Raw genomic sequence first — 14,746 nt, forward strand, 5'->3', positions numbered from 1 at the left:
CATAGCTGATAAATGACGGCCAATAGTTACAATTAAACTGTAATATAACAATTGAGATACAAATAGACTTGAAATGGCTTTTTTTTTCAGAAGTATTTGAAGATTTTTCTTTTCAATCAAACCCCAGAAATAGAATTACTTCTGTTTGGTCAAATGAATTGCATCAAAATTTAGCGCACGAAATGCAAATGCGTACGGTGCACGCTTTGGAGAAATGTAAAAGTGAAATATTTAATAATGGCGGCAAAATTTGAAAGTCGAAATTTTGTGGTTTAGTCCCCCAGCCAATTGGATTATATTCATTCTCCCGCAAGCTTCTCCTAAAAAATTCAAATACCGCGCTTACTGCTTTTAATTCAAACCTAACACCTTTTGCCTTTGCCGTCTTTAAATATCTTCACATTCCCCATCATTTTTCTCAAGCAGCCATCTCTTCTCACTAAACCCTAGAATTTCTTATCCAAAACAAAATATGCCTCTTATCCCAGAAGAGCCTTTGCTCGCCTCTAACCCAGATCGATTCTGTATGTTCCCAATTCAGTATCCACAGATTTGGGAAATGTACAAGAAAGCCATGGCATCTTTCTGGACGGCAGAAGAAGTCGATCTCTCCACCGATACTCGTCACTGGGAAAACCTAACATCCGGTGAAAGGCATTTCATCACTCATGTTCTTGCCTTTTTTGCCGCCTCAGACGGCATCGTTTTAGAGAACCTCGCTGGAAGGTTCATGAAAGATGTCCAGGTTGCCGAGGCTCGTGCTTTCTATGGGTTCCAAATCGCCATTGAGAATATCCATTCCGAGATGTACAGTTTGCTGTTGGAGTCGTACATCAAGGATTCTGACGAAAAGAGCAAATTGTTCCGTGCAATTGAGACAATCCCTTGTGTTGAAAAGAAGGCGAAATGGGCCCTTCGTTGGATCGATGGGTCCGAAACTTTCGCGGAGCGTTTGGTGGCTTTTGCTTGTGTTGAAGGGATTTTCTTCAGCGGAAGCTTCTGTTCGATATTTTGGTTGAAAAAACGGGGGTTAATGCCTGGATTAACCTTCTCAAATGAGTTAATTTCAAGAGACGAAGGTTTGCACTGTGATTTTGCGTGTTTGCTTTACAGTTTGCTAAGGACGAAGCTAACTGAGGAGCGAGTCAGGGGAATTGTTGCAGATGCTGTGGAGATAGAAAGGGAGTTCGTGTGTGATGCTCTTCCTTGTGCTCTGGTGGGAATGAATGGAGATTTGATGAGTAAATACATAGAGTTTGTAGCTGACAGATTGTTGGATGCTTTGGGTTATGACAAGATGTACAATGCTCAGAATCCATTCGATTGGATGGAGCTGATTAGTTTACAAGGGAAGACTAATTTCTTTGAGAAGAGAGTTGGGGAGTATCAGAAAGCCTCAGTTATGTCCAGTTTGAATGGTAATGGTGATACCCATGAATTCAAGCTGGATGAGGACTTTTAAATTTAGTACTCTAGCTCCTTTTTTGTATTTTTTGAAATTAGTTTTATGTTCTTCTTTTAAGGTTCCGTTATATAAGTACTTAATAATATATATCAGTAGAAGTATTGTAATAATTAGTTATGATATTTGTTCATTGTCCCAGTATGAAATGTGCTTTTACAGCACTTCCACCAACTTTTTTATTTCTTTGGATGTTAAATTTTTCTGAATTGATATGTTGAAACCGACCCATTTCCTATTAACTGAATTTCAGATTTAATATTCCAGGAACAAACCCACCAATCAATCAATCAAGTTCATTTTGTTCCAGCACACCAAGTAACAAATCTACCTAGAAAATTGGGTTTGCTAAATTCTGAGGTGAATGATTGGGCTCATGTTACCCAATGTTCCCTGAAATATTTTCATGAAACAGTCTAATGTTGAATCTTTTCACTAAATGGGGTATAATTTATGCCCCATCCATGGGTCATTGGGCACTTTGACTGTGCAACACGAATTCATCAAATTCAAATTGAAATGCTAATGCTGCACCCATTGGCAGGAGTGCATATATTTTCACGAGAAACTTAAATGAGATATAACCAACTAATTGGATTGATATCTGCTAATTGCTTTAGTATGAAAACCACAATCTTTTCTATAATTCATTAACAAGAAAAATTAGACATGTTTGGGCATGATAGGAGAAAAACTTAGTTCTCTTAATTGCAGCCACCAGAGGTGTGACAACCTTTGACAAGACATCCAAAAAAATTTGAGCATGCCATAAAGAGCAGTGGTTTAACACGTTGGAACCATCACCACATTGTGTTGTAGCCAATCAGCTTCAGATCATATCTTTCTTAACATGAGCCTGACATTTTCAGATGCTTCAAGATTCCATTGGCATGCCACTAGTTTTTTGTTCCACCGGTTGAGGTGACTGGTCCTCTCTGCCGATTAACTGCACGAGGCACAAATGACAATCCACGAGCCCTACTGCGGCCAAAGCTGATTGCTGAAGGAGAATCCGAAGTGGTTAATTTCGATACCGCTGAAACGAGATTGTCTATTGTTTCTTCCTCAACTTGCATTGCACTTGACTTCTCCTGAGTCTTATTAGATGCTTGTTTATGATGCGGCTTCAGCCTCTGTTTTTTTGATGGACGAGCTTTTCTGAAGAACTCATAAGATGCTGGAAATTTATGCTTGTCAACAAGATGTTGCTGCCTGCTTTTGTAGCTTTTCAACTTGATATCACAGCCTTCCACAAGGCACTCATACTACAGGACAACAAGAATTCCAGTAAACAGCTACATCCAGACATTTTAAAAAAAGATTGAAACAGACTGTTACTCATACATAACTCTCTTTGAACAGACTAAACACATACAAGATACATGACCAACCACAATCAGAGAGCCAATTCTGCAACAAAGATTCATGCAGCTTATAATTTATTTATGTATTTACAATTTTACAGAAGCTTTAAAAGTATTTTATTTTAGAACACCTATCCTGTTGGTTTTGTTCTGTTTATCAGACTTGACACTTGACCTAGTGGTCAGAAGTTAACTCCTCAACCAGTAAACCACTAAGATCAAGAAAGCCGATAACATGCAGCTTATAAACTTGGAAAGACATGCAAACATCTATCTCCTTGGGAAGGGACAGGGCAAGATGATGCAAATTCAGGATGGGTTATGTATAACCCCCACATTAACCCAGACGATGCACCTAAACTGTTCACGTATGTGCCTGCACAATCCCTTCAGCTATTACCTTAACAAACAGGAACTGCATGCTACATTTAGAATATGCATGAGAAGGAAGAAAGTTGAATCAACAAAAAGGCATGATTCACCAACTGAAAATCTGTTTGTTGAATCATCCAATTCATGCTCACTCTTAAAAAGTCATTCGCAATATAAATAGAGAATCAACAAGAACTGTCATTTACCAGAGAACTCTTCTTTCAATAATAAATCAATTCCTTACCTCAAAATGATTTCGGAAATAGACAATGGCTGGAGAATTCAGACTATACTTTACTTTGAAATAGAGAGAAGAAAAAAATTATACCAGATTTAAAGTCGGTACAGTCTTAATTCTCCAGCCATTGTTTGTTTTAGAAATCTCTTTTTAGTGCAAGGATTGATTTATTACCGAAAGAAGTGTTTTCTAGAAAATGACAGTTCTTCATGATTATCTATTTATAGCATGGATAGTCCATTTTTTAGAGCGAGCGCGAATTGGATGATACAACAAACAATTCATCAGTTGTTTAATCGTGTGATTTTGCTGATTCAACTTTCTTCCTTCTCAGATATATTCCTAATACGTTTAAACAGTGTAAGGGGGTTTGCCTCATTTTCTATGGGACACCCTAAAGAAAACTATGAGATAAAATGTTACCATGGGAAAGCCTCGAGCAGCTTTTGCCTGAAAAAAGGAATCATGAGCCTCTGACACATGTATGCTGAGCAGGCGTGATGTTGGGTAAACTCGAGAGCATACAGAACAAGATGCAGTATGTCGTGTAACATAGTGGTCTTCAAAGTCATCCAGATTTTTCATCTGTGCACCACAACCAATGATTGGACAGAAGAGATTGCTGTCAAGCATTTAATCAATTTTATCAGAAATTAGTTATGTATAAATACATCCCCCTAAAATTTGTTATAGTAAACAAACCCAGAAATCACCTCAAGATTGACAGAAAAATAACAAGTTAAGAACATGACATCCATTTAAAAAAAAAAAAAACAAGTTAAACAATACATAATTAGGATCTTGATAATTTACAGTAATAAAGAAGAAAAATGGACCTCAGCACCAGTAAATGCAGGTGCAAATGAGCACTATAGCATATTGTGGCTAGGCCAAGAAGATCTGAGAAAGTGATACAGTGATTGTATCACATAGTAAACACAAAACTAGGTCATTATTCAATCTATGCAAAACTTCCTGCAGATCAATATTCTGACTAGTACCAGAAAGTGGAAACCGATATATGGTAAAGTTAGCCTCTAGTTTCTTCTTTATTATCTCAGCTCCTGTAAATATCTAGACATAAAGATACAATTTAATCCAGCCCTTAACTTCTGCGTTCTCGATTTTGGGCTGACCACAGAACTGAAAAAAAAGAGGTAGCCGTTGCCCGCTTTCCTAAGCTTATTTTTATTAGAAAATTCATCAGTATACTGACATTAAGCACTCTTTTGGGGAATTTTTCTTCCCTTTCAGTTCTGTCACCATCTTCCTTTTGCTTGTGCACCTAACCTTCCTTGTGCGGATGCAGCTCTCAACTTATCTGTATACCAAGAAGTGTTTAATACCCTTCGCTTGAGTATGTAAGGGTGTTTGATAAAAAGCCAACAACATTCAACTATAAAGAAATGCCCAGTATTAAACTCGTCACTGCAGCAACCTTCGCAGGTTACTGCATTAAAAAGCATGTAAAGACAGCTGACATCATGAAGATATTAGTATCTAAGGATCAACATCTCACGATTCTCACCTATTCTTAATCTATAATCAAGGCTCTGATCTTTCACTCGACTTTGCAACACAAAAAACAGCAAAACATATTTAATTAGAATTTTGCAACCACGTCCTAACGTATATCCTAACTATTCCAACTTCTCTTTTGTACTTGAGGCTACTAGCAGACACATAGATAAGTGCATATTTCCTCAATCTCAACAAAAAGGGAAGAGCAGCTGATTAAGAACGTGAACCTGAATTCTGTTAAAATATCCTTCAAAATTATAGTTTAATGTCACTGTCTTCTGATGTTTCTCAGTATATAAATCCGATAAACTATGGAAGAGCTTCAATAGGTATACCTGATTTCGTCATCTGTGATACTATTTTGAACTAACTGGTTCTCTTCTTCAGTCAAATCCAATGCAACCTGGAAATGAAGAAAAAGGGAGTGAACAGATAGATCGCTAGTTCAAATTATGGAGAGGATAGAGAGGAGGGAAAAGGAACGAACCTGCTTAGCGAGAAGCTCTCTTTGAATGTTACCGTAAGCGAAGAAGGGATCATCAGGACCAAAACGTCGACGAGTTGGGCTCCAGAACGGAAACCCTAATTCGATTTGCCTATCAAACTCCATCGCCATTAATTTTGAATTTCATTCCCTACCTATGCTTTTGCCGTTTTGCGACGTTTTTTCCTTTCTCGAAAGTCCTAAAATTTAAAAAATAAAAAATAATGTAAAGTTGATTTTGCAAAGTATGTGATCTTTTGTTATGTCCCTTCTCTTCATTTTTTTCTCCGTTTGGACTGGGATATTAATTCACGTATAGGGGATCCTGTCTAAACCCATATACAATAAGCAAAATAATTGTTCCATTACGCTATGTTTGGATTATTATTATTTATTATATTATATTATTATTATGTCATAATATTTATTTTAATTGCTATTTAAAATATATTATATTATATTGTTAAATTTAATTGTTATCTAACAATAAAAATTTTTATTTTATGGAATAACCAATTTGGTGTGTTCCCATTGTTATTTAATTTCTTTTTTCAATTATATTTTTATATAATATTTCAAATTATAATTTTATCATTTACCTTAATTTTTTAAATCTAGTCAAATAATAAAGAATATTTTAGTAAATTTACAAATTACAATAGAGTATAATATGATCAAACCAAACAATTAAAATGTTATTAAATAACAAACAATACAGTCTGCCCAAATATTATATCTACCATATAAAATAGTACAATACATTGTGAAATAATGAGTAACAATAATACAAATAAAGTGTTAATATTATGGACACTAATTTGACAGCCTGATACACGTAATAAAAGGAAATCTAAGTTATATCTATAAATAGAGTTGCTGGATAAGGGGAAATATAATTGGCAAGTGAAATTGCAAGAAGATGCAACTAATCAACATTTTTCCACTCTAACAAGCCATTGATAATCATATATAGCGCCTAACAAGTTTTTACATTATTAACACAATTTAATTTCATTTTGTTTTTTCAAGTTTGAGTTAAAATTTGCGTGATAATATATCGTCAATGTGTATAGCATGACAAAGTACACAACGAAGGTGCATGGCAGCTGGGTTCTCAAGATTTTGTCAATCGATACAAACAACCCCATATATTTTTTAATATTATATGAGTTGCTATGGCGAAGGGAGGATAAATTAATAGCTCCCACATTTTTGTCTCTCCCGGCCCCCAGCTACGCTGCACAATTGTTTATTTGAAAAACAAAAGTCATTTACTTGAAACAGTGTGGCTTGAGGTTGGATAAATTAGTTGATTTGTTATGTTGGAGATGCCCAAGTCAATTTAATTACGTATGCATTTAGTGATTTAGATACAGAAGAAAAATATACTACTAGTATTTATACATATCTAGCTTGTTATTTTATCTCGTAATTGTCTTTTTCCAAATATGGATCATTTTAAATTATTTTAATTTGATTAGTTAATGTGTCATTTTCTGTAAGTCTCAATAACTTGCTAGGTGGGAGTAGATCAAATTGGATTGCAACTAGAAGAATACAACACCAAACAACAGCGTTGAATATTGCTAATAAGAGTGATTATATTTTAAACACAGTATTAACACGCAATCACGTAAACAATTATTCAACAATTAATTCTAAAATTCTCCAATTTTTTAAGATTTAGAATTTGATTTAATATGTAGTTGAAATTTACTTTTCCCTCAGCCGTCAGATCTGACCTGGACGCATTCTTTTGTGTGTTCGACCATCCATAATTGCTTTACGTTTTCCATCAGTACACAGGTTTAATATAAATGATAAGAAAATTAGAATTATATCTCTTATACTTGAGAGACTAAGGCAACGTACATGAAGTATGAAGAGGAAAATAGTCACGTGGAAGTAGTTAATTGGGTAAGCTGCAATATAATAGATGGTGCACCGTCCACCCACCAAGCTCATCAAATAAAAAACAAATTATTCATTACTCAGTGTTCACATCAAACTATATTAATTTATTCGATAAAAACACTCTACTTGGGAAGTTTTTCCACTCATCCAGCTAGTACAACCTTTGGGACTTGGAACAAGTATAACGACCTGTAACAAATCAGTGAAAAAAGTATCAGCCTTCATTTACCTTCCTGATTACTTTTAGTATATATATGTTTATTTATTCTGCTACTACAAGTCATTGGATGGTAGAGGGAGAAAAGTAGAAGAGAGAGAAAAGAAGGATCAATACTTTTCATCGACAAAGTAAAAAATGGAGAGATTGAGGGGCTTGTATGTGTTGATCTTGGCAATCATATTGATCCTCGGCGGAGCTGAAGGGGAGCTAGTAGAGAACTTCTATGGTTTTACTTGTCCTAATGTGGAATTTATAGTTCAGCAAGCTGTGTCTCTAAAGTTCAGCCAGACTTTTGTCACTATTCCAGCGACTTTGCGTCTCTTTTTCCATGATTGCTTTGTTGAGGTAATCTTCTGCTACAATTTCTCTCTAGAATTAAGCTGTTACTCATATCGCAGTGTCCCACATTAGTTCGTTGAATTATGGTATAAGTTTTAGAACAAGCAAGAATAATTACTCCATTTTTGTTAACATAAAAGAGATCAAGAGACTTCTAACTCTATACTTTAAAAATAGCTGCTACCACCAATATTCTGGGTCCTGTTCTGGTTGGCAGCAAAAAATTGGCATTCTTCGTCTTCCCAAATTAAAATTGTTCATCTCTTATTCTCTTTTGCACATTTCCTCAGGGGTGTGACGCGTCTGTTATGATAGCTTCACCAAATGGAGACGCGGAAAAGGATTCCAAGGATAACCTTTCCCTTGCAGGAGATGGCTTTGACACTGTGGTAAAGGCAAAACAAGCAGTAGAGGCTCAGTGCCCTGGAGTAGTATCATGTGCAGATATCTTAGCTATCGCCACTAGAGATGTTGTGGTGCTGGTAATCGAGGACACAGAAACCATATACCCCTTTTTTTTGGCTTTTTCTTCATTTACCATAATATGTAGACTGACACTAGTTCATTTCCTTTGGTGAAAACATTCAGGCAGGAGGCCCTTCATACAATGTAGAATTGGGACGTCGTGATGGGCTCATCTCCCAGGCATCTCGGGTTGCTGGAAAATTGCCAGAACCTGACTTCAATCTCATTCAACTGAACACTATGTTTGCCAGACACAATCTCAGCCAGTTTGACATGATAGCTCTTTCAGGGGCTCACACACTTGGCTTCTCTCATTGTGACCGTTTTGCAAACCGTCTCTACTCATTTACCCCATCCAACCCTGTTGACCCTTCTTTGGATCCAGAATATGCTAAAGAACTTAAGGATATGTGCCCTCAAAATGTAGATCCAACTATCGCTATAAACATGGACCCTGCAACTCCACGAACCTTTGACAATGAGTATTACAAGAATCTGGTTAAAGGAAAGGGTTTGTTCACCTCAGATCAGGTGCTCTTCACTGATGAATCTTCTCAAGGCACTGTTAGTGATTTTGCTAATAATGCTTTCGACTTCAATGGAGCTTTTGTCACTGCAATGAGAAAACTCGGAAGGGTTGGGGTCAAAACTGGTGGCCAAGGTGAAATAAGACTGGACTGCACCAGGTTTAACTCATGAGGTCCATGTTCTACCTTCAACAAAAGGAAAAAAGATGCTATTTTGTAAATCCCTGTTACAATAGTTTATTTTTGTTTTTGGCAATATTTGATGTAATTGGCTTAAATAAATCACGTGTATAAGGTCTAGAGCTTGGATTTCTTTCGAATTTTGCGATCATTCTTGTATTGGACACTTGCATGAATCCAATCCCTGTGTTACTGAATTCAGTTTTGACTTCAACATGGTTGCATCTGGTGCAATAATTTACATCATCAACAAGCATGAACTTTAGTCATTTTTATGCATGTAAATCTACTTGGGTTTTCTGGTAATTGTATTTAGGTAGATGCCATCCTATAACATTAGATATCATAATTTATGATCTTCCAAATATAGCAAGTTGTCAATGTCACTGGACTGGAACCTCTGCATTGTGCAGCGTAAAGCCATTTACGATTATAAGAAAAAATAATGAACAATCAATAAATGAAATGGTTGACAATCAAAATGTCACAATTTCAAGTTTGAATGACAATGGAAATATACACCAATCAACAATCGCAACACGAACATTTATCTCACATAAATAGGAAAAGCTTCTAACAGCAAAAAAAAGGCAGCTTCGCCATCTCCATTGTCTTGCTCACATCCTGGAGGAAGTTCTGGTTATGGCTAACAATCACCTCAACGAAATGCTCTTGGATCCATGAGCTGGTTGAGAGTATCTGCGCAAATCACTCAAAACTTCTAACCAAGCTTTCACTTGCCGGATGAATTATGTACGAGATTTTCCGTAAAGACTAGTGTATACAGTCTTTGTTCGGTAAACCAGAATCATGCTTAGAATAGAAGCAACGATGCAGAGTCCACAAAGTATTAAGGAAGTCCAGAAGAAGCATATGGCACCTTCACACTTTAAAGGTTCATCCACAGCTAGAAAGCTTGACAAAAAAGATGTCCCATTCCATTGGCCGGGATGACGCTGTTGAGCTTGCTTTTCAGCTTCACTATCATATATACTACTAGCAATAACACCTGAGAATACTAGTGAACCAGCTGGGTTTGCAATAGTGAGGAAATTGTACAAAGCCCCAAAATTCTTTAAGCCAAACAATTCGGAAGCAGCAGCTGGCACAATAGCCCAATGAGCCCCATAACCGAGCCCTACCAGAAGAGTACCAATGTACATAGCCCCTGGCCAGCCCATGGCAAAGAAGAAATGCCCGAAAGCCATTACAACTTGGGCAATAGCCATGGCTGCATGTCTTGGGTAGGCATGATCTCTGTATGTCAATAGGACAAGCTTGCATGAGAAATATATTCATTGAAACGAAGGATATAGTAATGTGCAGTTAATATTGTCAAAATATGTAAGAAGTGAATGTCATGTACCTCACAATTATTTCAGAAAAGTATCCACCCCCAACACGACCGAGGAAGTTCCATATGCTGATCATGGAAACAAATACATGTGTGTTATCATATCCTAAAGATTGGCTCATCTGTCCCAAGTTATCAATTACGGTTAAACCAGATCCAGAACCAAAAAGTAGTGAGAAGAATATAATCCAAAAGTCTGCCTTTATCAAAGCCTGCATTAGGGTAAAGTCCTCCCCTCTATGAGGGGTCCGTCTTCTTTTGACCCTCACTGCTCCTTCTGCAGCTGCTTGGGCTAGTTTTGCTTGCAGTTGGGCAATTCTTTTTTGCCTTTCTAATGCTGGAAGCAAGTCTACATCCTTAGGCTTCTCATCTTCAACCTCACTAAATATAATTTCCTGATCATGTCCAGATACTCCAGGATCTTGTTTTTGTGACTCAGATAAAAGAGCCTCTTCTGATGGTACTCTAGTTTCTTGCGAGAAAGTCAATGAGATGGGAATCACCACAGGAATAAGCAATAAAACAAACAAAATCCCAGTGAAGATTGTAGTGACTGTGTGGCTAACATCAACGAGGTCTTGAACAAGCATGACGCCCATCAGGTAAGAAGCTAAAATGAGGCAAATGCTGTAAATTAATGAAAAACTGAAACTATCAGATGGTCTGACTTGTCTATGGCCACCAACAGGCCTAATTATAAACATGAGGGCGATAGCCACCATTGCCGGTCCCACAGCAATCATAAATATAAGTGAAGCATGATCAGGGGAATGGATCAGTGCATATATTTGAGTCATAATTGCACCACCCAACCCAGCAAATCCCTTAAGTATTCCCACCACAGGGCCACGGCTTTTAGGGAAATTTTGCACACCTGAGACAAGTGCGGCTGTATTAAAGTAGGTTTCTCCATTTGTTCCTATAAATATAAGAAAGCACATCTGCAGAGAAATAGATGAAATGAGTCAATTCTAGGACAAATTAGAAGTATACGCCAAATCATCCCAGTAAACAAGCGATTTTGATCCGTCAAAACATAATAGTAGTAAATAACGTCAGACAAGACGTACTGCAAGAAGGGCATTCAATTTCAAAATAGTTAACAAGCATTTTTCTCCCCCCCTTCCTGCACACTAGGAAAATGGTGAAAATCGGGTTTAATGCTGACAAACTCTAATTGGAAATGATAGATGATGGGGTTTTATGCTGACAAACTCAGGAAGAGAAGGCAAGTTGATAATTATTAGGTGCACAATTAAGACCCCTTGCTCTTCAACCTTAATTTGGAGTGATTTAATTATATTCGAAGTTCTTCAAACTAGAAATATCAGATACATGAGAGCTTCGTGTGTTCAAATTGAATACATAATTATGAATGGATCGATCACATTGCAAAATTCAGAAGCACCACAACCAAATTTGACTAAAACTATTGATATAATTAGTAGTTCGGAAAGGGGCATAAAATGAGATATCAATAGACTTATAAATCCCAATGTAGAGGATAAATCAATAAAGTAAGAAGTGTAGTTGATCCAATAATAAATCAGAGCATTTGTAATTAAAAATTAATACACAAAGAGATTTGAGAATCAGCAGTAAAGAAATTGGGTGTGGGTAAGAGATAGGTACTCACAAGCCATAAAGGAAGAGTAGGAGATCGGCCGGTGACGATGAGCCAAACCCAGCCATAACCAATAAAGTTCTGAACAGCACCCACAAGAAGAGCAGCCCATAAAGGCAAGATTTCGGATAAAGTCCCAGCCAGAAATCCAACACTATCGCCCAAGTCCTTAGCAACACCCAATCTAGCTACTTGCCTCTGATTGTAATTCAAAGAGCTCTTAATGATGGGAGAAATACTGCCGAATAAATACCCAATGCCAGCAAAACTCTGAATCCACATTGCAGCTACGAATACAAGCCATCTGTTATTGAAGAACAAACTAAATCTCTCTTTCAAACGAACCATTGTTAGATCAAAATTGCCTTGGGAATTCAGATTCTAAATCTTTCTTGGGGGAAGTCAAAGGACCTGTCTGTCCCTTTTCATCCGTAATGAATATTAAAAACTACTCTCTATATATTTTGATTCCGTGATGTATGTACGTAATAAATAATAAATGAGTAAACAACTTGATCAAGAGAAAAGGGTCGCCCACAAAATAAAAGGCAAATATAGCACGGAAGACAATATTGAAACGTCGCTCATTTTTTATCATTTTGGTGACCTTTCAAAATATTTACATAAAACAGTTCCCTATGTTGGAGAAAGAAACAAAACACAGAGGCACTATTGCATTGGCAAGACTAGTGGTGACGGCGGGAGAGGTGGATTTTGTTGGCTTCTTAAAAATGTCTATTTCACCAACAGATAGATATACTTTGCCAACTTCGGCAATGATTACTTTATTTGCCTATAATAAACTTTTCTCCTTGTGTATATATTATTATTATAAAAATTAGTGTTAATATACGTAGAATTGCTTCAGCATTAGTCAACATTAACAATTAACTAAAAAACGATCAAAATTATTCATCTAAAAGATATATTAATTTTATCAATATTGAAATTTTAATCTGTAGCGTAAATACCTCCCAACTTTACCTAATATTACTAAACAAAAATTGACTGATAACTTATTTGGAGTTTACTTCCAAGGCAGGGACATGTTTATTAGAGAGTCATAATTCTGCTTCCTTTACAAAAATGGTTGAACATGTATTTCTTAATTTGTAATAATCAAAATTAACTTTTGTTGTTTCCCAAAAAAAACAAGGTTCAAGTGGATCCGATGCATATTTTTCATTCAAAAAAAATGTTAAAGGAATAATTAATTGGAAGAAGGCCACTTGCAGCCGACAGGCTCTAAAGAAAATAGAGGAACAAACTTATTTAATCTCATATGCTATTATTATTGGCATATGAGATTGATGATGCCATACCCCACAGCTATCCACTTGGATCCAACCTGTCCCACGAACACTTTTGGAATCCTTAATTAAACTTTGTTTTTCTAAAAATGTTACACTTAATGAGCGAATTAAACAGATAATCTCTTAAATGAGAAATTTCTTTCTCTAAATCTTTTGCACATGTTTTTTGATTGAGTTTGTTGTATTGAGTTTTATTTCGTACAGTTTTATCTCTTTTTTTTTAATTACAAATAATTACACTGAAGCGAAATTTATTTCTCTAATATTTTAGTTTTTAAGTTAAAAATAGAATGCACACCCAAAAAATAATGATATATAATTATGGCTCTATTATAAATATATTTGTATTATAGTGAATATCTAATTGTATGGAGTCATTTTAGGATTTCCTATAAAGAAAGGGGTTTTCCTTCATTATAAATAAAATCTATGAATCCTGAATATACTTCAAGATAAATAAGAAGTATTTTCTCTTCTCCCTACTTTATTCTTCTTCTTAATTATATAGTTTCGTAACATGTTATCAACACGATTGTTCTATTCTTAAAGAATTATGATAGAAGACGGGAAAAGTATAAAAGAGATCTTACGTAAGTTATGCAATAAGGTTCTCATATTTGTAAGGTATGATTTATCTTTACTTTGTTAGTTATAATTGTTTATGTGACAGATCTGGAGTAAACTTTTAAAAAGACCGGTCGACTTTTTATACCTTTTATTTTAATCGATTGAGAAGGGAATTTCTTAGTTTATTTTAATAATTAAATGAACATAATTTAGTGAAAGCTATGTTTTCAACCTTTATATGAGGTATATGATCTATTAAGCTATATCTATTAAACACTAATGTTGATTATAATAAATCAATAATCTCAATTTCGTGTGTAATTATAATGTACGATAATGTTAATGATCATCAAAGTGATAAAATTACAATTGTTTTATGAGTCTTGATGCTCTGTGATGAAAGATGTTGAGTTCAAGTCCCCTATTGGTTTATGACATAAGACGTTGGGTTTGAGTCTCAATGCACCATATTAATTATAAAATGATGGCTAAGGTAAATAATGAGTTTTTGATATAAATAAGTCATGAAATATATCTCGTTGAAGCAGATCCATTTCCCGAAGTGAATGTACAGTGCATAAATGTCTAAAACAAGACAATTGATTAAGTGATGCACATGAATATGGAATGGGTACTAAGTTATCAAAGATATACTTAGATGATTGTGTTCTATTCATGAAGAACAAGAGCTTTTGACAAATGGTAAAAGTATAGATCCATTCTTTAAAGTGAATAAGGTGTAAGTCATCATGCTAGGCGTGAAAAAGATCGCAATCTTTGATTGTAGATGTGGCATCACCAA

The 14,746-nt window shown here is 35.7% G+C and overlaps 4 protein-coding genes across 4 annotated transcripts; 2 read left to right on the forward strand and 2 right to left on the reverse strand.

The window, feature by feature from the left end:
• The first annotated feature begins 260 nt into the window (after window positions 1-260).
• On the forward strand, window positions 261-1,636 carry LOC101268630 (ribonucleoside-diphosphate reductase small chain). Its single transcript, XM_004231732.5, has one exon. The coding sequence runs from the start codon at window positions 473-475 to the stop codon at window positions 1,460-1,462; it is 990 nt and encodes a 329-aa protein (XP_004231780.1). The 5' UTR covers window positions 261-472; the 3' UTR covers window positions 1,463-1,636.
• A 400-nt stretch (window positions 1,637-2,036) lies between these two features.
• Window positions 2,037-6,668, reverse strand: LOC101268333 (uncharacterized). The gene is made up of 4 exons (XM_004231731.4): window positions 5,445-6,668; window positions 5,293-5,360; window positions 3,860-4,058; window positions 2,037-2,727 (listed from the first exon to the last, which is right to left on the reverse strand). The coding sequence occupies exons 1-4, from the start codon at window positions 5,571-5,573 to the stop codon at window positions 2,359-2,361; spliced, it is 765 nt and encodes a 254-aa protein (XP_004231779.1). The 5' UTR covers window positions 5,574-6,668; the 3' UTR covers window positions 2,037-2,358.
• Window positions 6,669-6,986: 318 nt separating this feature from the next.
• On the forward strand, window positions 6,987-9,283 carry LOC101267754 (peroxidase 51). Its single transcript, XM_010317608.3, has 3 exons — window positions 6,987-7,920; window positions 8,205-8,396; window positions 8,503-9,283. The coding sequence occupies exons 1-3, from the start codon at window positions 7,711-7,713 to the stop codon at window positions 9,076-9,078; spliced, it is 978 nt and encodes a 325-aa protein (XP_010315910.1). The 5' UTR covers window positions 6,987-7,710; the 3' UTR covers window positions 9,079-9,283.
• A 208-nt stretch (window positions 9,284-9,491) lies between these two features.
• On the reverse strand, window positions 9,492-12,836 carry LOC101267176 (protein NUCLEAR FUSION DEFECTIVE 4). Its single transcript, XM_004231727.5, has 3 exons — window positions 12,077-12,836; window positions 10,453-11,381; window positions 9,492-10,343 (listed from the first exon to the last, which is right to left on the reverse strand). Exons 1-3 carry the CDS (start codon window positions 12,410-12,412, stop codon window positions 9,836-9,838), a joined length of 1,773 nt encoding a protein of 590 aa, XP_004231775.1. The 5' UTR covers window positions 12,413-12,836; the 3' UTR covers window positions 9,492-9,835.
• Between the last annotated feature and the right edge of the window lie 1,910 nt (window positions 12,837-14,746).

The sequence above is a fragment of the Solanum lycopersicum genome, chromosome 2 (genome assembly GCF_036512215.1).
Source record: "Solanum lycopersicum chromosome 2, SLM_r2.1".
Classification (NCBI taxonomy): Eukaryota; Viridiplantae; Streptophyta; class Magnoliopsida; order Solanales; family Solanaceae; genus Solanum; species Solanum lycopersicum.

Excerpts from the sequence above, each read along its gene's own strand:
- LOC101268630 (XM_004231732.5), top strand. The coding sequence starts at position 473 with ATGCCTCTTATCCCAGAAGAGCCTTTGCTCGCCTCTAACCCAGATCGA.
- LOC101268333 (XM_004231731.4), bottom strand. The coding sequence starts at position 5,573 with ATGGCGATGGAGTTTGATAGGCAAATCGAATTAGGGTTTCCGTTCTGG. Across the intron at positions 5,361-5,444 it reads GAGAGCTTCTCGCTAAGCAG|GTTGCATTGGATTTGACTGA; the intron begins GTTCGTTCCTTT and ends CTTCATTTCCAG. Across the intron at positions 2,728-3,859 it reads CTGCTCGAGGCTTTCCCATG|TATGAGTGCCTTGTGGAAGG; the intron begins GTAACATTTTAT and ends GTTGTCCTGTAG.
- LOC101267754 (XM_010317608.3), top strand. The coding sequence starts at position 7,711 with ATGGAGAGATTGAGGGGCTTGTATGTGTTGATCTTGGCAATCATATTG. Across the intron at positions 7,921-8,204 it reads TCCATGATTGCTTTGTTGAG|GGGTGTGACGCGTCTGTTAT; the intron begins GTAATCTTCTGC and ends ACATTTCCTCAG. Across the intron at positions 8,397-8,502 it reads CTAGAGATGTTGTGGTGCTG|GCAGGAGGCCCTTCATACAA; the intron begins GTAATCGAGGAC and ends GAAAACATTCAG.
- LOC101267176 (XM_004231727.5), bottom strand. The coding sequence starts at position 12,412 with ATGGTTCGTTTGAAAGAGAGATTTAGTTTGTTCTTCAATAACAGATGG. Across the intron at positions 11,382-12,076 it reads CTACTCTTCCTTTATGGCTT|ATGTGCTTTCTTATATTTAT; the intron begins GTGAGTACCTAT and ends ATTTCTCTGCAG. Across the intron at positions 10,344-10,452 it reads TTTTCTGAAATAATTGTGAG|AGATCATGCCTACCCAAGAC; the intron begins GTACATGACATT and ends ATTGACATACAG.